The 23,217-nt window shown below is 34.2% G+C and overlaps 3 protein-coding genes across 5 annotated transcripts; 2 read left to right on the top strand and 1 right to left on the bottom strand.

Annotated features, from left to right (window-relative positions):
* Positions 1–205: 205 nt before the first annotated feature.
* On the bottom strand, positions 206–6,046 carry LOC115440109 (isoleucine--tRNA ligase, cytoplasmic). Its single transcript, XM_030164275.2, has 4 exons — positions 5,812–6,046; positions 5,037–5,142; positions 3,985–4,186; positions 206–3,899 (listed from the first exon to the last, which is right to left on the bottom strand). The coding sequence occupies exons 1-4, from the start codon at positions 5,937–5,939 to the stop codon at positions 697–699; spliced, it is 3,639 nt and encodes a 1,212-aa protein (XP_030020135.2). The 5' UTR covers positions 5,940–6,046; the 3' UTR covers positions 206–696.
* A 773-nt stretch (positions 6,047–6,819) lies between these two features.
* LOC115440111 lies at positions 6,820–8,467 on the top strand. Its single transcript, XM_030164280.2, has 2 exons — positions 6,820–6,980; positions 7,073–8,467. Exons 1-2 carry the CDS (start codon positions 6,949–6,951, stop codon positions 7,623–7,625), a joined length of 585 nt encoding a protein of 194 aa, XP_030020140.2. The 5' UTR covers positions 6,820–6,948; the 3' UTR covers positions 7,626–8,467.
* Positions 8,468–9,270: 803 nt separating this feature from the next.
* On the top strand, positions 9,271–22,921 carry LOC115440110 (E3 ubiquitin-protein ligase arih1l). 3 transcript variants are annotated; one of them, XM_030164276.2, is made up of 12 exons: positions 9,271–9,633; positions 11,793–11,945; positions 12,527–12,595; positions 12,859–12,945; positions 13,724–13,852; positions 15,375–15,545; positions 15,804–16,000; positions 16,603–16,792; positions 17,041–17,267; positions 17,561–17,638; positions 21,644–21,709; positions 22,844–22,921. In XM_030164276.2, the coding sequence occupies exons 1-11, from the start codon at positions 9,427–9,429 to the stop codon at positions 21,684–21,686; spliced, it is 1,551 nt and encodes a 516-aa protein (XP_030020136.2). In that variant the 5' UTR covers positions 9,271–9,426; the 3' UTR covers positions 21,687–21,709; positions 22,844–22,921. The 3 variants fall into 3 exon arrangements, with proteins under 3 accessions (XP_030020136.2, XP_030020137.2, XP_030020139.2); XM_030164279.2 differs by lacking the exon at positions 9,271–9,633 and adding an exon at positions 10,801–10,974; XM_030164277.2 differs by lacking the exons at positions 21,644–21,709; positions 22,844–22,921 and having other exon boundaries at positions 17,561–20,673.
* Positions 22,922–23,217: the final 296 nt, after the last annotated feature.

Raw genomic sequence — 23,217 nt, 5'->3', positions numbered from 1 at the left:
TTCGCACAAATGGTCATTAATCAGTCTTTTTTCGACAAGACTTCTACATTATACACATACATACGTAATATACGTATATAACGTGTATCCGTATACTTACATTGCTATAGCCAACTATAACCATTTAACTATTACTCGACCTTTTGTGCTAGTTTATTACGTTTTATAGTATTAAAATTAGTAATAAATAGGGTATTTGTTTTCGTTTTCGTCAGTATGAATGTAGAAATAGTTAAAAGTTGTACTTCGTTAAACATGAGTTTCATAGATAAGGTAGATAGATAGACCTTTATAGGGTATGTGGCCAACCGCCGAACTATCAGATCATTGGTCGATACAAATTGACGAACCAACGTAACAAAATTACGATTCTTTGGCTGCCTATTACCAGCTTGCTAATAATAAACATAAAAAAACAATTTCTATACAAAACAATTTTAATAAAATTAATAACTGTACATAGCGTTGGTGTTTTATGTTGTTTTTTTTTTTTCATACATAGTATTGAGCTTTGGTTAGTGCCACAATGATGTCAGTGAAGTACGAGCGCTATGTTTATTAACCTAAGATTTGAAACAATTTTGCATTAACTGTTCTGCCATTGTGATTTGCGCTATTTAGCGCCAGGTCGGTTATGCCATAGAGTAAGTAGGTAATAAATACTTGAATAAATTATAAGCTAACTTCGAGAACATATTACTGAAATAATTGTTTATCTATTTCAGTTTCAGCGACGCCTAGGTAATCCGAAGCGAATTTGACTGCACTATTGGTATTCAAAGTTGGTTTTCCTACAGGATTCTCCTTAAATACGGTGGCGGTTTTGTTACTACTACTGACGTTTACGAACTTGCAGAATGGTCTTGTTGGCGACACGTACTCTTTTGGCGTCGATAATGAAGCTACAATAGTTTTAGTGTTCAAATTTTCAGTATCCTTCAATTCGACACCATTGTCCCATAAAGTATATTTCATACCATAGAGACCAAACAGAACAGTGACTTCTTCATACAGCCCTTTGAGGCTTATCAATTTATCGTTCTTATCTTGTAATACAATGCTCGCCTCATTAGTCGTAACTCCAAATCGTGGATTTATGCCTTGCAGAATAATATTTGCCCACGGTTTAGCTGGCACTTTCGTATTTTTCCTCCATGTTATTGCTAATTTTAATGAAGAACCTTTTAGTTCCTGAGTCTCTGCTATTATTATGTTTTCAGGTGTTTGTAGTTGCTCGTATGGATACAGAGGTGCCTTTACTGTGGTTTCTATAAACTCGCGATGAATGTTTATTATGCGAATGATGTCACTGTTTTGGTCAACACCGAAGTAAACGTTGACTTCATCAATGGGTACTAAATGGGCCTTCTTTCTGAGTTTTTGTAATCTATTTATTATTTCGCGTGAGAAACCTTCATCTAACATTTCCTGATCTGGTGTCACGTTTAGTAAAATTAATACGTCGTTGTCACTGTGCGCTTCATATTGATCGTTGCCTTGAGCCTGGAAGATCAGCCTTATCTCAGCAACATCAATACGGTGGCCCACTAACTCAACATATCCATCGGTAATAACCTTTTCACATTGTTCATTGTTAAGCGCCTTCAAAGCCTGTGTTACAGCTTTGAAGTCGCCCTTTAGGCGAGCTCCAAGTAGCTTGTGGTCTGGTTCAGCTCTTAGTTTGATACCATATTTTTCCTTGTCGCTGGTTAGTTCCAATTTCTTAATATTCATTTCTTCTAAAACGTATTTTTCTAAAGACTGGACGTCACTTAGGTATGCGGGATCACGGTGAATAATAACCATTTCTGGTAACGGGTATTTGATGGGGATAGTTTTTATGTCTCTCAAAACTCTTCCAAGTTCAATTACTGTTTGCATTCTTTGTACAGCTCTCTCTATGTCAGTGTCGACTAATTCAGCTTTCGGTTCTGAAATCATATTAAAATGGACGCTTTGAGGTGACTCTCCCGGCAACAATTGACGCAATGTTTTGTACATCAACTCGGTAAGGAACGGAGTAAATGGCGCCATTACGCGTATCATATCGAATAATACACCAAATAACGTATCTAAAGCTACTTGGCAATCCTTCACGCCACCGTCACCCTTCAGTCGTTTTCTGTTCATTCTGACATACCAATTCGTAAGATGGTCAATGAACTTGGTGAGTCTCGGAACGACGGTGTACAATCTGTATGCTGCCATTTCTTTCTTTACAAACTGGATTAAAGATTGCGTGAAAGAGGTTATCCATTTATCCATAACGTTTTCTCGTACCGCCTTTTCATTATATTTGTAGGGAATTTGTTCTTCTTTGACTAGTCTTTCAACATTTTGCATTAGGAATCTAAAAGCATTGAACCAAGGTAGGAAAACATCCTTGATAACATCTCTTACTCCTTCTTCTTTAAATCGCAGGTTCTCGGCTTTCACAACTGGTGAATTGACGAGATATAGCCTAAGCGCATCCGCCCCGTATTTATGGACTACATCAAGAGGGTCCGGGTAATTCTTCTTTCTTTTAGACATTTTTTGACCGTCAGCCGCTAAAATTAAACCATTTGCAATAAGGTTTTTGAATGGCGGTTTCTTGAATAGAGCGGTCGATAGTACCATCAATGTATAAAACCAGCCTCTAGTCTGATCGATACCTTCTGCAATGAAGTTGGCCGGGAAAATATCATCAAATTCCTTTTTGTTTTCGAAAGGATAATGAACTTGAGCATAAGGCATAGAACCGGATTCAAACCAACAGTCAAATACTTCGGGAACTCTTTTAAGAGGAGGGTGTCCAGGACGAGCAGAGGGGATTTCTAAATGGTCAATGCTTTCCCTGTGCAAATCGGTGATTTCTTGGCCAGTTAAAGCTTGTAGCTCTGCAATACTACCGATACAAACCACTTCCTCCTTGTCTTCAGAAATCCACAATGGGATAGGAGTACCCCAATACCTATTCCGGCTAACAGCCCAGTCGCGAGCTTCTTTGAGCCAGTTTCCAAATCTCTTTTCCTTGACATATTCCGGTACCCAGTATGTGGCCTCAGTAGACTTTAAAAGGTCTTGGTTCATTTGTTCTACTCTTACGAACCAAGATGGCACCGCTTTATAAATAAGGGGCGTTTCTGATCTCCAACAAAATGGATAACTATGTTTTACCTGCCCAACTTGAATCAATCGGTTCCGCGCTTTTAAATTAGCAATAATATTTTTGTCTGCATCTTTTACATACTGTCCTAAAAAGTCTTTTACTGGTTCTTGAAACCTACCGCTTGAGTCTACGGGACAAATTATTTCTTGGTCTTTCGTGATGATCCCAGCAGCCAGACAAACCCTAAAGTCATCTTCACCAAAATATGGCGCTTGGTGCACCACGCCTGTACCAGAGTCGTCAGTTACGTACCCATCCACTAAAACTTGATAGGCATTAGCGCACCTTCCGACAAAATAGTCAAACATAGGGGTGTATTTCGTACCCTTTAACTTTTCGCCAGGAAACTTTTCCAGGATATCAAAGTCTTCAACGTTTTTGAAAATAACTGGAAATCGAGATTCTTGAAGGACATAGCAAGTGCCGGTATTTTTTTCCTGAACTTTCAAATAAATCAATTTAGGATTGACACAAAGAGCTAAGTTACTAGGGAGAGTCCACGGTGTGGTGGTCCATGCAAGTAATGAGTAACCATCTTCCGTTGGGAATGAAACAACAACCGCCGGGTCCACGACTTCTTTGTAATTTTGACCTGATTCAAAATTTGACAAAGGTGTGGAACATGCTGTGGAATAGGGCATCACTTTTACTCCTTCATACACTAACCCCTTATTATATAGTTGTTTAAAAACCCACCAAATTGACTCCATAAACCATGGGTAAAGTGTTTTGTAGTCATTCTTGAAATCTGCAAGATAAAATAATCATTATAAAAGTTGAGGACAATTCAATAACTAAGCATCAGGGTATATTTAGATGCAAAAGGTTGTTACCAATCCAGCGACCCATCCGCGTGATAATGGTTTCCCATTCATCTGCATATTTCATTACAATTTTTCGGCATTCGAGATTGTATTTATCAATGCCTAGTTTCGCGACATCTTCAGGTCCTTTAATGCCTAGCATTTTGTCTATTTCGAATTCAACCGGCAAGCCATGGCAATCCCATCCAAATCGTCTTTCCACATAATAACCCTAAAACAAAATATATTTTGAATTTCCTTTCAATATACCATTTAATAACTAATTAGATCGATTATCCCAAAAGGTTTGCTTCTTACGCGATATTTTTTTCTAGTTTTCTATTGCAACTTAGCTCGTATTTTAAAAATAAAGAACATTCACGTAATTTTTAGCCAATATATTATGATTAGAGGCTGGATAATATGAAATTACAAACAATTTTTTTTCTATTAATGTATATAATCATTGAAAAAAAAAATGTAATATTATAATTAGGGTATATAGCCTCAGTGATGCAGTTGTATGTATTGTCTGTATTTTACATAAATATATAATTCCTTTATTATTTATGTGTGTAAAACTTAAAATCCTGGGATATTTTTTAGTTTATTATATAATCTACTATCTAGTAATGATCAATGATAAATCATTATTAATATAAAGAAATTCCAACAAGTATATTATAATGGCTCTATAATATTATTGACCCTACCTGATGAAACAATTAATGTACAGAAAATTTTAATATTATTATTTACATTATAACAGGTGTAGGACCGTACAACAAGATAGACTATCAGTATCCGTTAACAACCTAGTGCTATCAGCAAAATATAACTGCATAATTATTACATGGTTGTATCTTGTATGCATTTCAGCTGTATTATTTTACAGCATGCAGATGCTATATACTTAAAATGGTGCATGCGTTTACTATACAGCCATAACAATACAAATATATTTTTTTATTATTCTAATAATAATCCAATGACCAATATAAGGTTAATAATAGGTACAAATTATGTAAAGTTGCTAAAGTAATTTATTGTGTATTCACAAAGCAAATACACTGAATGTATACCTGTTGATGGGCGTATCGTGTAACCACATCCTTGATTGTGCCTGCGAGAATGTGGCCATAATGTGGTAATCCAGTTGCAAACGGTGGCCCATCATAAAATGAGAACCTACAAAAAAAATAAAAATATTGTTTTTTTTTTTTAAGGAAAATGTTTATTTTACCTGATGATTAAGTTAACAAATTCAGTAAAAAAAAAACTACTGTTGAATCAGGTATATATGTATTTATAGTTTGTCAATACAAAAAAATATTTTACTAATACTTATAAAGTATTCAACTTTAAGTGTTCTTAATCATGCTATGCATGTTTATACTCATTTTATTTGTATTTAATATAATTTTGCTCACCATCTAAAGGATAAATTAAACAATATTTTTTTAAATATCTAGATTTTCTACTTAGTGGTATACTGTAACCAAAACCTGCTATGTATTTGAACCTTAGGATAATATAATTTAAGAGTTGATGCAACAAGGTAATATAATAACACTACATATTATAAACAAGTTTTATATATTACAGTAGATATCAATTTCAATAATAGTTAATGGCGAGTTTAATTACTAATATAATATTTTAAACAGTTGAAGTGAACATTTATGGGTATATTTAAAAACTAGATATTTATTTTTTAAGATTATTATTTTGTATATGAGGCATATTTTGAAACGTTATCTTTATGTATTAAGAAATAAAAAAAAATAATTAATACGTGGCATTATATTCATATTTTAATAAGTAACGTTAAAAATAGCGAAATTCTGTGACACCCACCTAGGCTTGTTCTTGGATTGGGCAAGACAGCTTTTAAATGCATCAATTTTTTTCCAAAATTCTAAAATGTTTTCTTCTTCCTTTGGGAAGTCGATATTCTCAGGTACTCTTTCAACTTCTTGAGCCATTTCCAAAAATATAACCTTCAACTATTCCCACGCCATCACACACACTTTCGGCACTTCCACATACTAACGAGTTATAGGGTTGTCAGTAATTTAATTATAAAGTATTACAGAGAGTAGTGTGTATAACTTACGAGCTAATTTTACAGTGATACTAATTATGAATATTATTATTATCTCAATATTTATCCAAGAAATTTTGACTTCCTTAAGTGATACATTTTAAACACCGATTTTTAACATAGCAGTAATAAGTATTTAAAGTCCTTATTATCACGTTTCTAGCGAATTGAAATGGCTAGTTTTTATATATACATCTAATTTCAATTTTATTTTCTAATTTAATTTACTTTAATAAATTATGAACGTAATATATAAAATGAAATATTACGTCATCAAGTTGTACAGTTTTTGTACCCAAAAATTTAATCTGACAATTCTGCTTCACGAAAAGTCGCCTCTAGGAATGAACGATTTACATACTATTTAGTTAGTCGATAATTTATTGCTTGCATTATGTGCATAGTTGTAAAGTAGTAAAAAAGTAGGTAATGAGTAATTTTGGTGAAATGCATACAATGTAGCCTAATTTTTTTTTTATTGAAAACATGTCAGATAAGGCATTTTTAGGGTACCTCAGTGGGGTCGGGGTGGTAAAAATTGACTACTATTTTTGGCTCCTTCACCTGTATACACGATGATATACTCAGTAACGAATTTCCGGTGAAAATGACCACCATCCATCTGGGAACTAAACAATATGCTTGTCATTGTTCTATGTGATATGTCAAATAACACCAAATATAGTCATCTGTGTATAAGCAGTACGGTAGAAAAACCTATGTTCTAGATTTAAAAAAAAAACACTCTGTATATCATGCTTGTCATTGTTCTGAGGTATACTGAGGTATACCATACTGTCAAAAATCAATTGTCAACTCAAACAAATTGACTATTTATTGGTCTCTGTTGACTATATTATTTAACAAAAGTTCTAATTGATCGGGAAATAATGAATTTGCAATGGCTAAAGTCGTCTCCTAAGTAATTATCAATACTTAATCCTTGTTTAAGTTAATAAACATAAAGCCAACTATCGACAAATTAAGAATATAAATGTTTAAAATCTGTTTCAGTTTAACCAAAGGTATAGGTGTTATCAATGAACTCGAAGATGCCCGATTTGAACATTTTCTTCGTCGAATAGTGTCCAAACTGAAAACACAAAGCTCGGAAATATTTACGGAGGAAGAAATGCAAAAGTTAGAAAAGATCTTTAAAATAACTCATGATGACTTATTGTTAAGTGTGAAAACTATCATTTATATTTTTAAAAGACTGCATAAATTTATTTTTATGCCTTTAGACCTTAAGAATGATTTAAAAGAAATAGGTTTTTATAATGAAAAAGCTGATTTCATTGTTAAAGTATGGTCATCTGATACTAGGTTAACATTAAATGAATTAAGTGGAGACAGCATTAATGATTCCAGTGACTCACTTCATTTCTCCTGGAAGCTAAACGCTGAATTAAGTTCAGATACTTGTAAGAAGAGTAAGGTTCCTAAAGCATATTTGACATTAGCAGGAGATAAAGAAACATCAGTTATTGAACTTACTCATTCTGAATTGTATTCAATGTTCATACAGTTTGAGTCCATACAGAATGAATTGGACAATTTAATATGAAATTGAAACATTAAGACCTGTAAATATTATACTGCTGCTTATAATTAATAGTCTGTCTATTACTGTTTTAGTGAAATAATATAATATGTAGGTATTATTAATCATCAATTAAGGTGTATAATATTTCGGAAAGGAAGAACTAAATGTAGGTAATTAATAGAGACTGGATTATGTTCAACTTAAAAAGTCTGGAAGTGGTGACCTAAAGAAAAGTTTCAAGTAAGTTACTTGTAATGCATTCAATATAATATCAAAAACTGGCTAAAAATGCATAACATTCATATGTTATCCAGTCTCTAGTAATTTGTAATTAGTAGGATACAAGTAGGACATTCAATATAAATTTAAAAGTAGGTCTATATTTGTGTACATGTGTCCACAACTAGGCCAAAAAATGCATGTTACACCAAGAATTTAAAAATAGTTTTCTCCTTATCGTTACTACTCTTTTCTGAATATAAAATCGTAATTTTAAATTTCTATGATAGTCTAAAAAGCATTGTGACTCAAATTCCAGCTTTTGGTTTCGGTAGGGGCAAATCAGATATTTTTTATTGGTAGTCATAATAATTTGGCACTTGTACATAATTTATTAATGTCTAAATATATAAAATCCAGTGGGGCGAATTCAATCAGCTTGGGTATGCTCATGTCACAAATGATACTGTGTGTGCCAACAGACACAGCATTTTTATAATTTAAATTATTACAAATGTCACATATACAAAAGGTGCTTCTAAGATGTAATCATTAAATATCCTTGAGCAATAAAATGTGTGATATATGAGAAACGTTTATCATAATTTAAAATTGTTGAAAATAAATTTATATTTATACAGTTATGCAGTTGTGTTTAATTTTTTGCCCCAGTATTAATTAATTTGTTATAGCTGTACGAAAACGGGCCTGATGAATCGACTTCGGACCGGCCTTGGGGATCCAGAATTATTAGCGCACCTATTTACCGACCTCCTTTTAGGTCATAATACTTTTTTTGCTGACAAAAGCTATTCACCTGGCAAGCGCACCAACCTGGGGCTGTCAACATTCGTGAGCGTGATCCGTCTCAAAAAAAAAACTATATCATATGGAAATCCCTCCTCCTGCCCCTTTTAAAGCCGTTACTGAATCACGACAATATCAAGAATGAAAACAATTAATGTGCTACGTTTAAATTAAATGAGGAAGGGCTGTTAGAGCTTATGGGCCGGGCTAATAGGTTTCGGAATTGATTTTTGAATCAAATGGAATTCAGAATCTGAAAAACAAATACTTGCCTCACATACATACAATATAATTATTTGCTCACATTTTTATTACATTCAGAAATATTGTCACTTTCCAACTCGACGTTCTATAGAAAAATAAACCATTTTGGAAAAGTTAAAGATTAGGAACAACAGCAAAATTTTTTTAAAAGGTATTATAAAGAAACGTTTTCCTCCTGAAATATCGTAGTCTAAGTTCAATGCCGAATTTTCAGAACATAAATCCGTACTCTAAACAAATCGTAGCTTTTGGAAACGTAGTACCGTGCAAAGAACGAGTGTACACATCACATCACAAGTTGCTATACATCGATACTCGATACGTCAGAACTTGGCTGTTCAGCTTTGTCCTTTGCCATTAGGAAAGGAAAAAAAAGTTATCATCCATACGTCAGAGGTTTTGGCAGCCCGCGGGTGAACTATTTTCTTCATTGTTGACCTTTCCTAAATCTTAGGTGTAATTATTTCTACATTAGACGTACTCTGGCTTGCCCCTTATTATATTATATACATATTTCATAAAAGTCTCTACGATGGATTCGGAAGATGACACAAAGGACGATGTGGACTCTGGGAACGAGTCTAGCGGAGACGATGTCGACTTCGCAATGGACGTTGAAACTCACAGTACAAGAGAACGACAAACTGAGCTCGAGGAGTATCCGTATGAAGTGTTATCTACAGAGGAAATCGTACAGCACATGGTAGACTGCATTAAAGAAGTGAACACTGTTGTCGAGGTCAGTATGTTAGTGGTGATCGTAAACAATGAAACTCATAGAATGAGGTTACTCGTACAATGGTACATTTCGCTGAAATCGTTTTTGTCGCGGTCCAATATGTTTGCAATCGACGCGGACTCATTTTTAAATGAATACCATCTTTCTGATCATGTCAGATATTATCCTAGTTTGTGATTAAACTATAAATGATTATGGGTGTCAGTGGTAAACATAACAAAGAAATAAATACTTATTCTTATTGTAAAATGAAGTACTTGGATAAGACAAAGATATGCACCATAAACAAAAGGAGTAATCAGGAAAACAGTTCTAAAATATTGTTTTAGTGAGTCATGATAAGATGACTAATGTATAAACATTTAACATTAACAAAATAACAATCATATTTGAATCTCTCGATGAATGTGGGCTATTCGTAAATAAAAACATTTTGATATTTCTTTCAAACACTATCAGTATCATATTGGGCTTTTATTGTGTTGTTTGTGTTGGCCTATTTACCATTATATGAAAGTGAAATTTTTTTTTACTGCATTTAGTAACATTCTCCACTTTATTATTAAGTAATTTACATTGATGCGTTGATTATGTTTGAAATTATATGTTTACAATATAATTTACAGTTTTAATTTCTTACATATCAATAATACATACAAATTTTTTTTTCTGTAAATTCTGTAGACTTGGATCAAAAATTAATGAACAGTTATTATCTACTTTCTTAAATTTTTGTTGGAAATGGTTAAAGGCTTTAGAAGGTGGCCATTAATTATTGTCTTAAGTGATTTTTTAATGTCCAAAGTTATTATCGTAGTTATTATTAATAGTTAATTAGGTAACTTTCATGTTCATTTTTATCCAATTAGTAATACATATATGGGTACCGTTTTAATATAATAGTTTTATTTCATAAAACATCTATTTATGGGTCAAAAGGGATTAATATTTTAATTTCCTGTCTCTGTAGACATTATAAAACGTGATTGGTGATGTTATAATTCAAAGGCTTCACAGAATATATCATTGCTAGAATTTTGTACCCAATCATGTATATAATACCATTAAAGAGCTTCCTTTTGCATCCATATCTGAAAAACACTCTTAGAATTGTTGTTTTAAAGAGGATTATATTGTGTTATTATCAGTGGAATACTATACTAAACGCACAAAATATGTTATAGAAGTTGTACTTTATAATTTGAGGAACTAATAATGCCAAACATGTGGTCTAAAGATGACATCAATACTATGTCAGTGATCTATTCCTTTGTCAGCTATTAATTAAAGTATGACTGATTATAAAGTGTGCTCAGTGGTATTCAGAATGTTTTCAACAAGGTTAGCAACATATTTTCTAGTATTGAAGATATTCATTGTCAAACAAGATCACTTACAGTCAAGTGACCCATTTGTTTCTTTGCCGACCTTCTATAAAAGAAATGAAATGTTGATGAGATTTAAATTAATCCATTACAACTTATTTACATTCTATAAATACATTATTGCATTTTGTTTTAAATATCAGATCTTTACCTTTTCCACACAAGTGTATTTTACACTTTAAAGTATGTGATGAAATTAAACTATTTTATCACTGACATCTAATGGTTATGGTTTTGATATGCTTTTTAATATTGAAAGTAAATTGTTAAGAACTAAACTTATCACAAGAAGTTATAATTTATAGATGTGGTAAAATACTTTTTTGGGCTGTGTTGTATCCCAAAAAACACTATGTTCAGCTAAAATGTAATTTTTGAATGCTATCAACTATGAAATGTGTGTAATTTAAGTTCTATACATTGATTTGAGTTCTATTTATGAAAAAGTATATTGTTACATCTATATATGTCATGAGACATTGATAAGGTATATCACTACTGCCACATTTATTTATAATATGCATCGCACACAAATTGGAAGCCATGAACTCCACAAAATTTAATAGGTGCCAAACAAGGACATACATAATATTATCCTATTTCCATTTCGATGGTGAACTGCCAATACATTCCTACCACCTAAATTAACTTAAATTCAATAATGTATTTTAAAAAAGATACAATTTCGCATAGAAGGTTTTCACAGTTAAAAACTTGTAACTTTCTTTGACAAGTGTAATAAGTTTTTGATAAATACATATATGTCTATTTCAGATTCCAGCTACTACTACGCGTATTCTGTTGAATCACTTTAAATGGGACAAGGAGAAGCTCATGGAGCGTTTTTACGATGGCGACCAGGATCAGTTGTTTTCAGAAGCTAGAGTCATTAATCCGTTCAGAAAACCTGTCATACAAAGGCCGAAAGTATGTGAACTGTTTTTTACATTATATTTAATATAATATCTGAATTTATTTTCACCTTTATAAAACTCGAGGATGTAAATATTTTATACATTTTCTCCCCCTTTTGTATCTATTGCTGAGCCGCACTGGGTTCACAATTATCTACCTCACTATTTTGTTAAAATGTAACACCTATTTTTAGCATAACTGTAGAGTAAAATAAATTGTAATTGAAATTTGGTTTCCCAGTACTTGAATGCTGAATGCATTTATTTATGGTGTGTTAAGTAACATACATCCTTATTACTTACTTTCACATTTACAATTATTGGAAAGTTGATATCCATATATTGTTTACTGCCTGTGTTACTCATGAATGTATTGTGTTGGATGATTTTGTCAGATATTTCCAGTCTATTTTACAATGTTGTCAAATGTAAAGTGTTGTAAAATAAGATTACAATACATGGTTAAATTTCTAAGCCCAATTGTACTATGTTGAGACAGTAAATTTGAGTCTTATGTCTCACTTAATAGAGATCAACATAATATGAAGCTAGCTTCAGATAATAATTACTACATTGTTAAACTCATTGTTACAGTTGCCGAGAAGGATATCCACATCAGGAACTGAGGAGTGTGAAATATGTTTTTCCGTTCTACCAACTTCAGTAAGTTTCTTAAACAGCAAATTTTAGACTTTATCATACCATGCTGTGGCAAAGGGTACATATAATCCGATTCCTACTGGCATTTATGCATATTAGTTACCTATATGTTACGTCAGATTCCCTTTCGGAAAATTTCACCTTTCGCCACCGATATTCTGGAATATTCATATTTATTGGATTTCAATTTTATAGAGACTCCTTGTGCAAATATTTACATGTTACGAGTCAGTATGATATTGAATTTTGTTTACATCTTGTTTCAGATTATGACAGGTCTGGAATGCGGACACAGATTCTGCACCCAGTGTTGGTGTGAATATTTAACAACTAAAATAATGGAAGAAGGCTTAGTAAGTTATTGATACATTGTTACTGATGACCACAAACTTGTTTGATTCAGTATTATAGTATAGTTCTGCATGGTGTTTCTACTGTTTATGGGCGGTCGTATCGCTTACCATCAGGCGAACGGCAAGCTCGTCTCGTCAAAGTAATTAAAAAAAATATGTCATAAATTGTTAAGGAAAACAATATAACAAAAGAAACAGAGCATAATAATGTAGACTACATTGCTGACTGAACAAAGCTCACTTATGGACTTTAGGATATGGTTTCTTTATCTATGTATGAACAGCAAATAAGTATGTTTAATTCGGTTGAATGTTTTTGTATTCGAGTTTTTATTAATTCATACATTGTTTGGAATTATTTTTATGTTGATAAACATCTTGATAATTTATGAATTTTGATAATAATGTTAGACAACAAAGGATTTTATTTCATTGATCAAAGTTCACCTTTGTTTGAAATGAGTATCTAATCATGATTTTTTGAGCGGCATTGACCTAATAAAATACTTTTATTTCGATTTGATGAGATTTTGCGTTTTTGAAACTGTTAGAAGTATTATGGATCATACAAAAATATAATTTTGTATATATTATATGCATGAACGCCTAAGATTACAGGGCATTATTCTTCAAACATATTGCGGACATGACTTTGTATTATTCTTTTAAGATTTGTCTGCTGTACCAAGGTTAAATAGGATATGTTTTTTTACACCAATGTATCATAATAATTGCATATTGATTTACAGAATTAATAATATATTGTTGATTTTTATAGGGTCAGACGATAGCTTGTGCGGCGCATGCATGTGACATCCTGGTCGACGACGCTACGGTGATGCGGCTAGTGCGCGACCCCAGGGTCAAGCTCAAATACCAACACATTATCACCAACAGCTTTGTAGAGGTAATATTTCACTTATATATATACACTAGCTTTTGCCCGCGGCTCCGCCCGCGTTATAAAGTTTTTCAGGCTAAAGTTTTCCGTTATAAAAGTAGTAGTTTCCCGGGAGCCTCTCAAACTGTCTCCATACCAAATTTCATCTTAATACGTTGGGTAGTTTTTGAGTTTAACACGTTCAGGCAGACAGATGCAGCGGGGGACTTTGTTTTATAATATATTTTTTAGAACTTTTTAAGAAGAATAATCCCGTCATACATCATTGTTGCATAACTTTAACCGTTTACGCAGCGCACGCAACGGAAGCTCTCAAAACTAATAATTTTTCCCCGTTTTTGCAACATGTTTCATTACTGCTCCGCTCCGATTCGTCATAGCGTGATGATATATAGCCTATAGCACTCCAGGAACAAAGGGCTATCCAACACAAAAAGATTTTTTCAGTTCAAACACGGTAGTTCCTGAGATTAACCATTACTGCTCCGCTCCTATTAGTCATAGCGTGATGATATATACCCCATAGTACTCCACGAACAAAGAACTATCCAACAAAAAAATATTTTTTCAGTTTGAACCGGTAGTTCCTGAGATTAGCCATTACTGCTCCGCTCCTATTGGTCATAGCGTGATGATATATAACCTATAGCACTACACTAATAAAGAGCTATCCAACACAAAAAGAATTTTTCAGTTCGAACCGGTAGTTCCTGAGATTAGTCATTACTGCTCCGCTCTTATTGGTCATAGCGTGATGATATATAGCCTATAGCACTCCACGAACAAAGGGCTATCCAACCCAAAAAGATTTTTTCAGTTTGGACCGGTAGGTCCTGAGATTAGCCATTACTGCTCCGCTCCTATTGGTCATAGCGTGATGATATATAGCCTATAGCACTACACTAATAAAGAGCTATCCAACACAAAAAGATTTTTTCAGTTCGAACCGGTAGTTCCTGAGATTAGTCATTACTGCTCCGCTCCTATTGGTCATAGCGTGATGATATATAGCCTATAGCACTCCACGAACAAAGGGCTATCCAACACAAAAAGAATTTTTCAGTTTGGACCGGTAGTTCCTGAGATTAGCCATTACTGCCCCGCTCCTATTGGGTATAGCGTGATGATATATAGCCTATAGCACTCCACGAACATAGGACTATCCAACGCAAAAAAAAAAATTCAATTTGGACTGGTAGTTCCTGAGATTAGCGCGTTCAAACAAACAAACAAACAAACAAACAAACAAACAAACTCTTCAGCTTTATATAATAGTATAGATATACACACCTTTTATTCCTGAAATGGTAGGTAGTGGGGTAATAAGTGCACCTTTCGCCATGGAGTATTCCGTACCATAATGTAATTGGGGAGGGGGAAAGAGCAGAAAAATCCAATATCCTTTTAGCTGATCTCGATATTGTACCTGTAATTTCAGCAACAGAATTAATGTTAGAAGAGTTTTATAAGACGTAATTTTAATTAAATATGGTGTAATCGAGTTTTATTTATTAAAATTGTGTTGTAGTGCAACAGACTGCTGCGCTGGTGTCCGTCGCCGGACTGCAGCAACGCGATCAAAGTGGCGTACGTGGAGGCGGCGCCGGTGAAGTGCCGCTGTGGACACATCTTCTGCTTCGCGTGTGGCGAGAACTGGCACGATCCAGTGCGCTGCTGTCTGCTCAGGAAGTGGATTAAGGTGCGTTTTACCGACACAATTAATGACCTAATAGACTGAAGTTACTATTAGTGTAAGTGATAATTCCGGCGAGGCCGACTGGATTTTTATCGATAATATTAATTGCGTCTTACTAGTTAGATTCATTGTTATTTTGCTTATCTATTTACATTAGCCAGATACTACATTGTACAATATAATGATATACATGTTATAAGTTATGATATACTTAAATAAGAGTAGAAAGTAGATTGATATATAAAAATGTTTATATTATAGAAATGCGACGACGATTCAGAAACGTCTAATTGGATAGCTGCGAACACTAAGGAGTGTCCCAAATGCAACGTGACTATTGAGAAGGACGGCGGCTGCAACCACATGGTGTGCAAGAACCAGAACTGCAAAGCTGATTTCTGCTGGGTGTGCCTTGGACCGTGGGAACCGCACGGCAGCAGTTGGTACAACTGTAATAGGTGACGTATCATTTATATTGTTTCTTACATTTTAGATAAACTCCTTAATGTTTATTATGTAATTTCAAAAAAAAAATTAAAATTTTGGGTGGTCCCATAGAATGTTGACTGCCGAGACATGATTATCCCTCGGAAGTTAACATAATTATGCCGGCCTGTTCGTATACCCAAGCTGATCCCGGAACGTGACACATTGACCTGGGCTACTATAGCGGGTTTTAACACCTTGCGTACGGTGGTCGCTATGTGGGCGGATATAAAATATATCCTACCAGCATAATCTGCCTTTTGCCTTGCTTGATTTACCTCATGGTTGATGACATTTTATCCACATGACTCTGCATTGTCATCGCCACAATTATATTTAAGTTTATGTTTTATATGTATATTTCCTTTTCGTAATTGTCTGCTTCCTTAGTTATATAACCTAGTTGGTTCCGCCTATAATTAGGTGAACAATATCATAAGATTTAGTTGTACGTTAAATATGTAAGCTAAGTATTGTATCATCTGTTAATGGATCAAATAAAATTATAAATAAATAAATAAATAAAAATAAAATAAATATACATATTCGACATATTGTAAGCGTCATTGTGCAGGTACGACGAGGACGAGGCGAAGGCGGCGCGCGACGCGCAGGAGCGGTCCCGCGCGGCGCTGCAGCGCTATCTCTTCTACTGCAACCGCTACATGAACCACATGCAGTCGTTGCGCTTCGAGTCCAAGCTCTACGCCTCCGTCAAGGAGAAGATGGAGGAGATGCAGCAGCACAACATGAGTTGGATCGAGGTACCAACTTAAATTATCTATCTTAAAAACCACTAAAAAGATACCCAAACTGTTAGCCCTTTAGGTGTGTTTTTGAAAATAGTGGTGATAGTGTCTATATCTGGCTTTATTTTTATTCTATTGAGTATAATCTGAATAACTCTCCAAAAGAAAATTTCCGATCAAAGTTTTGTCTTAGTTTGAGTTTTACAACCATCATAGTATCAAAGCATAAAAATTAATAGGTTATTTATAATTTGCCGCCATAGGTACAATTCCTGAAGAAGGCGGTGGACATCCTGTGCCAGTGCCGACAGACGTTGATGTACACTTACGTGTTTGCGTACTACCTGCGCAAGAACAACCAGTCGGTGATCTTCGAAGATAACCAGCGGGATCTGGAGTCGGCCACGGAGACGCTCTCGGAGTATCTGGAGCGCGATATCACTAGCGAGAATCTCGCCGACATCAAGCAGAAGGTTCAAGATAAATACAGGTTCGTGGAGCTCGGAAAAGTGGAGCACTGAAGTAGCGAGTTCAAATCTACATCTTAATCCTTTTACTAATACTTGATACATGCAAGACAATTTATGCAGAATCTATGGCGATATCGATACTTACAATCAATTACACTTTCGTGCCGTTTTTTTTTATTCGATTATCGATAGTTTTTAACTTAATTTTATATCGAAGCTAAAGCTTTTAGATTAAAGTATCGATTTTTTTGTATCTGATATCGATACTTGGAGTATCGATATTTACGCGTAACAAATGTCGATTCTGTTGCAGATACTGCGACAGCCGGCGCAAGGTCCTACTGGAGCACGTGCACGAGGGCTACGAGAAGGACTGCTGGGACTACACAGAGTAACTTGCCGCACTATTCTGTACTCAACATCGCACCACACTCGCTCGCCCACACCAGCACATACTGGCTCGCTGACTCCTCAGAAAACATGCATTCTGCCCACCAAATGTGGCCCATTTCTGGCCAACGGCCAATATTGGCATTTACATTATTTGGCTCAAATAAATTACATTCGTTTTTGTAAAACGTGGATGTTGACATACATTTTTTTAGCTTTGAAAGAAGTGAAATTCTTTGTCTGTCATCAAGGAATTGTTTCACTAAATTCCTATTCATAGTGTAATCAGCCAAGTACAGCTGTTCAAAACATTTTTCAATTAACATCTTGTGAATATAGAGCCTAGAAAATATAGCTAATAAATATTTTATTCCGCTATGGGCATTAAAATTCCAATTGAAAGTTTCAAATTACATTTTTACATGGTTGTAAAATCCATGTACTGCCAACTCATGGTCATGACAATTTCGTTTGTAAACTATTGCATCTAGCATGAAATTAATTATATTAACAAATCCCTTAAAAATGAATAAATATTTTTATTGAATATCAACAATTTAATTGTTATTGTATTATGAAAACAAAACTGAAAAATATTTCATTGTTGTTATTTGGATTATTTTAATAAAATATTTAGCAATTTCATCTTTTGCGTATTTAAAGGTCACACAATAGGGTCTCGGTATCATTGCGAATAAAACTGAAAATAATTTAACCTCGAGGTTTAAAACCTAGTTGTGAAAGTATTGCCTTGGTCTCTCTCTCGCCTTATGTCCGAAATTGTTTGTAATATAAAATATCATTGGTTTCGCGACAAGATACTGTTCCACGTAAAGTATTGATGAAGGGCAAGTAAGTGTATCAGTTGTGGCAGCGGCACAGTGTACAGATACAGACTACATCTCGAACACTCGACATAAGCTTCTATACGGTCAGATCTCCACATGTAATTTAAAATAGATTCGATTAATATTTTTTGAATGATAACTTAGAATTTTTAATTTTGAATATTCGTTTTGATATTTTGGTAGCAGTCGCGTAAATCGCTTAGTGTAGTTAATAATTTTAAACCTTATTGCGTTGCTTATTTGAATATTGTATTATGACCTCATTTCTCACGTTATTGTAATATACTGTGGTATACATTAAGTTCACGTTAGCGTTGATTTGTATCGCTTCTATATTAATGGTAAATGAGATGAAATCAAACAGAATAGTGGCACAATATGTAAGTAAATGAATATCGGTTAAGAATAAACGAGAAAATATTTTTACCAAAAATCCTATTTTTGTTATTAGGGTACTGTTATCAGCATAAAGAGTAAGCCCTTAGGGCCAGCGCATACTGAACAGGGAATCGCAAACGCATGTCCGCAGTATTTTTCTACTGATAGGCAATTTTGACTATATGCAATTTAAATGAAATATAAACTAATACTACTTCAACTAGGCAAGGAAATTGTAGTAATTATCATAAAATCTTTTCGGTTTAAAACATTATTATTCTACATTAATAGTTGCCTGTTTAGTCTTATGGTAGCATAATATATGGGATAAGCGCAAGTAAAAGATTTCTTGTAAAAATAGAAATGTATGCGCGCGAAGTTTGGAACTAATGTGCGCTGGCCCTCAGTGTTCGCACGGTGCCATCGTTGAACTTCTAAGCTATCATGTCGTATGTGGCGGTTGTTCACTATAGGGAGTAGATAGGGCGACATTAAGGAAGCCCCTAAGAGAACCTCGTTTTTACATCGATAGTTATCGTATAGTATTAATTGTCTAATCGCCGCTTTCAATAAAAGATCCCAATCGCTTTTTCAAATTTGCGGAATGGACCAATCAGAACGAAGTTTATTGACATGCTTACAAACGACTCATCTTGATTGGTTTATTTTCGGGATTGGATCAAAGATAAGGGTTGGGATCGTTTACTGAAAAGACCGTTAAGCTAACGATTGGTGTTATTACTTCGGTAGAGTAAAAGTCGATTAAACTGCAATATTTCGATTGTAATCTAGACTAAAACTCGATAGATAGGCTCCAGTGGCGAAGGATCCGTATGACCAGATTCCTGGCGGCTTCCCTTTCATAATTTATGTAAAATATAATTATCATTAGGTGCATATTAATAATACCTATAAGTTTTGTTGGGTTCCCTTTTGGAAAAATTCACCCTTCGCCATTAATAAGCTTCCCATTAGGCGTCAGTCTCGTTGCGTTGCTCCCTCGCCGCGTGTTGTCGCCGAGCACACGACCTCTACGGACCAGGAACTCGATCAGCTTGTTACGTACTGATAGAATATAATAATAAACTGACCTGACGGAAATGTCCGATAAGTATAATAGAAATAGTCTGCAATCCCATTACGCACGCACTCTCTTCAATTTCTAAGTAAATTTTAAATCACTAGATCGATGGATGGTCTTAGAAGTTAACTGATGGTATTCTTTTTATTCTGTGATCGAAATATAATTTAACGTCTACAAGGCGTTAACTTCATAGTGTTGGTAGTACGGTACATCCGAATGACAGGCAACTTCATACTCATATAGCAACACCGTGTTATTGTAATATAAAATACAAAATTAACGACTGGTATTGTAAAGATTTATTTATGTAAGGGATGGTAATTTGCGCAGATTCTGTCTTTTTAAAACGTAGTATAGTGTTAATGAATTTTCGGAAACTACAGTCTTGGTACAAACGCGTAAATATTTTTGACAACACGAAAATTAATCGCTTTATGTAAAATAGCTCTGGCGTTACATATCTCACGTGGTACGAAACGGACATAAGTCGGTTGCACTGCCAGTACGATAGCTTGCGGTACTTCACATAGTGAATGCCTTCATGAGGTCCTTGATGTTTGAACGTATGAGGACTTGTACACACATACTATTGTACATATAGATGCTGTATAGATATTTATATGGTAAACATGTAACAATACGCAATGTATTGTCGGGCATCTTGTATGTGTGTCTTTGGACACAGTTGTCTTATGATTAAGACGGAAATAAAAATAGTAACATCGAGAGGATCTTTGTTATTTCGTTTTATACCTTGACTCCTAAATGTTCCTTCCAAAATATCCCATAACATTCTAAATTTAAAGCAAAAAGGGTAAAGGCATGCGTTGAAATGTTTTATATTGTGTATCGGACTCCGCAGTCATCACCGGGGGCTAAGCATTTAACTATTCAAAATAATAAAAAAATCTGATAGCTATCTACAAATCGATCACGCAAATAGACCAATTAAAAGTGAATAAAACTCATGTCACGAGTGAATAGGTAACTTCTAGGCAAGCATGCTCTACCGTAGACGACATCCTCACTGACCATCGAGCAAGAGACCATAGCGTGGTCAAACGCAAGCCTATTGTATAAAACTACGTTTCCAACAAATATGATCAAACGAAAGAGAAATGACTTTCCTTCTATATGCTATAAAAAGAATCAAAGGAATCAAATTTTATTCTAATGGTGCATTTCCGCGATCGATTTGTATCCATGCCTTTCATCATCACTTAGTAAGCGGTAAGTAAATAGGAGTAATTTGAAACTGTACGTTATGTATGCAATTTGTTGAATGAATTAACAATTTATTGTCATTATTACTATTCATACATAACTAGGGATACATAGTAGAGACGAGTTACTTAATAATGATTATAAGTGTAAACTCGATTATCTGAACCATAATAATTATAGGCATTCGCGATTATCTTTTTATGAAACTCAAAATTTACTTAGCCAATTTTGGAAATATAGACTACTTTTTATCCCGGGAATGTTTATAAATACGGGGAACTGCGAGCAAAAGCCTGTTAATAATAATTCATTTACGTGGTTTCTCCATTCATTTTATTTATTCAGATTTTTGATTATTCGAATGTGTTACAATTACCCCTGTTAATCGATGTTCCACTAGTCTTAAGACGATTTAACCAACTTTCGATAAAAGAAGGTTTGGGTTAGTTTATTAATTGAAGTGCATTCGCAGGGACGCATTGGCACCTTCCCCTACGAGACCTAGTAAAGCCTAGGCTTCACTAGTGAAATTATACCGGTGAGTCAGTATTTGATATTTGCTTAGGAGCTGATCTTTCATACGTAAAATTTGAAGAGAATAACATCAATTACCTATTTCAAAACTATTGATTGTTATTAAAACCTAAATTATTAACAAAAAATAATTTAATTTTTATTTTGAGATGAGTAATTGATTTTTATATTTTCACTTAACTTAAAACCTTCGTACTGCAACCGAAGCATTTTGCAGATGAGATTTTGTTCTTAGGGACCGTCGAAATACATTTCCAACTTCTCTCTATCCGTCCTTTTTTTACATGTCATACGTATGTTAGCCTGACAAGGGTCAGGTTATATAAAACACCGAACTTTCGCGTGATCGCTTTAGGCGCTCGCAACCCTTTGTAATTAAGTGCCGTGCTGAGGGTAACCTACTTTCTGGCTACGAACCTTGGCACAGAACGGCAACTGGAAGAGGGTAGAGACTAGAGACATCAACGATTATTCCTATTCGTCTATTTCTATTTATCGTTATTGCGGGTAACCTACTTCCGGGCTACGAAGTACGAACCTTGGCTCAGCACGGCCACTGGGAGCGGATAGAGACATCAACGACATGCCTATTCGTCTATTTGATCATTTTGTTGCGGGTTAACCAGTGCTTCCAGACTCGTTGAGCTTCTCTGCTCGGTTTCATAAATTGCGTGCCACTACTGATCTTAGGTTACAGGAGTTGTAGTGGTGGGTGTGAGGGTGGGATAGTCTAGAATCGTGAAAGTTGTGCGTAGAATGAAACACAATATGAAACAATTAAAAATGATAGTTGCATTAATAAGGTTTAAACAACCTTGTCTCACTTTTACGTTTAGTCATTTTATACTTTATTCGATGATTGAAAGATCGGCTCTACGGTGTTTGGTATTCAGGATCAGTAAAGGTTTATGATATTTTTTTATGGAGCCGCGAAAAATCTTCAAATATCTAGATCTTACAGAAATTCCTGTAAAACTGCATGAAATAGACACTTTTGAAAAAAAAAGGTTACTTATGTTGTTTTAATTTATAATAATGTTAAAAACAATTTTTTTTGTTTAAAGATTATTATTTACCTCATTTTTAAGTATCTAGTAATGTTATACGATTATAATTTGTTAAAATATTTGTTTTACAGAATCGGCAAACATCAACTCGAATCATTTTTGTATCGTTTATAAATCAAACAAGTGAATAAAGACTATTATAATAATAATTACTGAATTAGTTTAGATGTTAGGTACTTTTTGTACATGCAGTTACATCTTGTAATTTCTAAAAATGTATAGGCCACGTTTTATATCATTAAAATGAAAACAAATAAAAATAGACAATGATGTTTAATTGTTTTGTATTTTTATAGTAGATTTTTGTTGACACTCCTAGATTATTTATTTTTCATGAAACGATCCCAATCTTAATCTTCGATCCGATCAGGAGAATCAGCCAATCAAGATAATTCATTTGTAAGCGTGTCAAAAATCTTTATTCTGATTGGTTCATTCCCGCGAC

Source organism: Manduca sexta, chromosome 8 (assembly GCF_014839805.1).
Source record: "Manduca sexta isolate Smith_Timp_Sample1 chromosome 8, JHU_Msex_v1.0, whole genome shotgun sequence".
In the NCBI taxonomy this organism is placed as follows: domain Eukaryota; kingdom Metazoa; phylum Arthropoda; class Insecta; order Lepidoptera; family Sphingidae; genus Manduca; species Manduca sexta.
Note: the sequence above shows the minus strand (reverse complement) of the source record. Positions and strands in the feature narration are given on the sequence as shown.

Excerpts from the sequence above, each read along its gene's own strand:
- LOC115440109 (XM_030164275.2), bottom strand. The coding sequence starts at position 5,939 with ATGGCTCAAGAAGTTGAAAGAGTACCTGAGAATATCGACTTCCCAAAG. Across the intron at positions 5,143-5,811 it reads CAATCCAAGAACAAGCCTAG|GTTCTCATTTTATGATGGGC; the intron begins GTGGGTGTCACA and ends TTTTTTTTGTAG. Across the intron at positions 3,900-3,984 it reads GCGGATGGGTCGCTGGATTG|ATTTCAAGAATGACTACAAA; the intron begins GTAACAACCTTT and ends TTTATCTTGCAG.
- LOC115440111 (XM_030164280.2), top strand. The coding sequence starts at position 6,949 with ATGAATTTGCAATGGCTAAAGTCGTCTCCTAA. Across the intron at positions 6,981-7,072 it reads TGGCTAAAGTCGTCTCCTAA|TTTAACCAAAGGTATAGGTG; the intron begins GTAATTATCAAT and ends AATCTGTTTCAG.
- LOC115440110 (XM_030164276.2), top strand. The coding sequence starts at position 9,427 with ATGGATTCGGAAGATGACACAAAGGACGATGTGGACTCTGGGAACGAG. Across the intron at positions 13,853-15,374 it reads TCACCAACAGCTTTGTAGAG|TGCAACAGACTGCTGCGCTG; the intron begins GTAATATTTCAC and ends ATTGTGTTGTAG. Across the intron at positions 15,546-15,803 it reads TGCTCAGGAAGTGGATTAAG|AAATGCGACGACGATTCAGA; the intron begins GTGCGTTTTACC and ends TTTATATTATAG.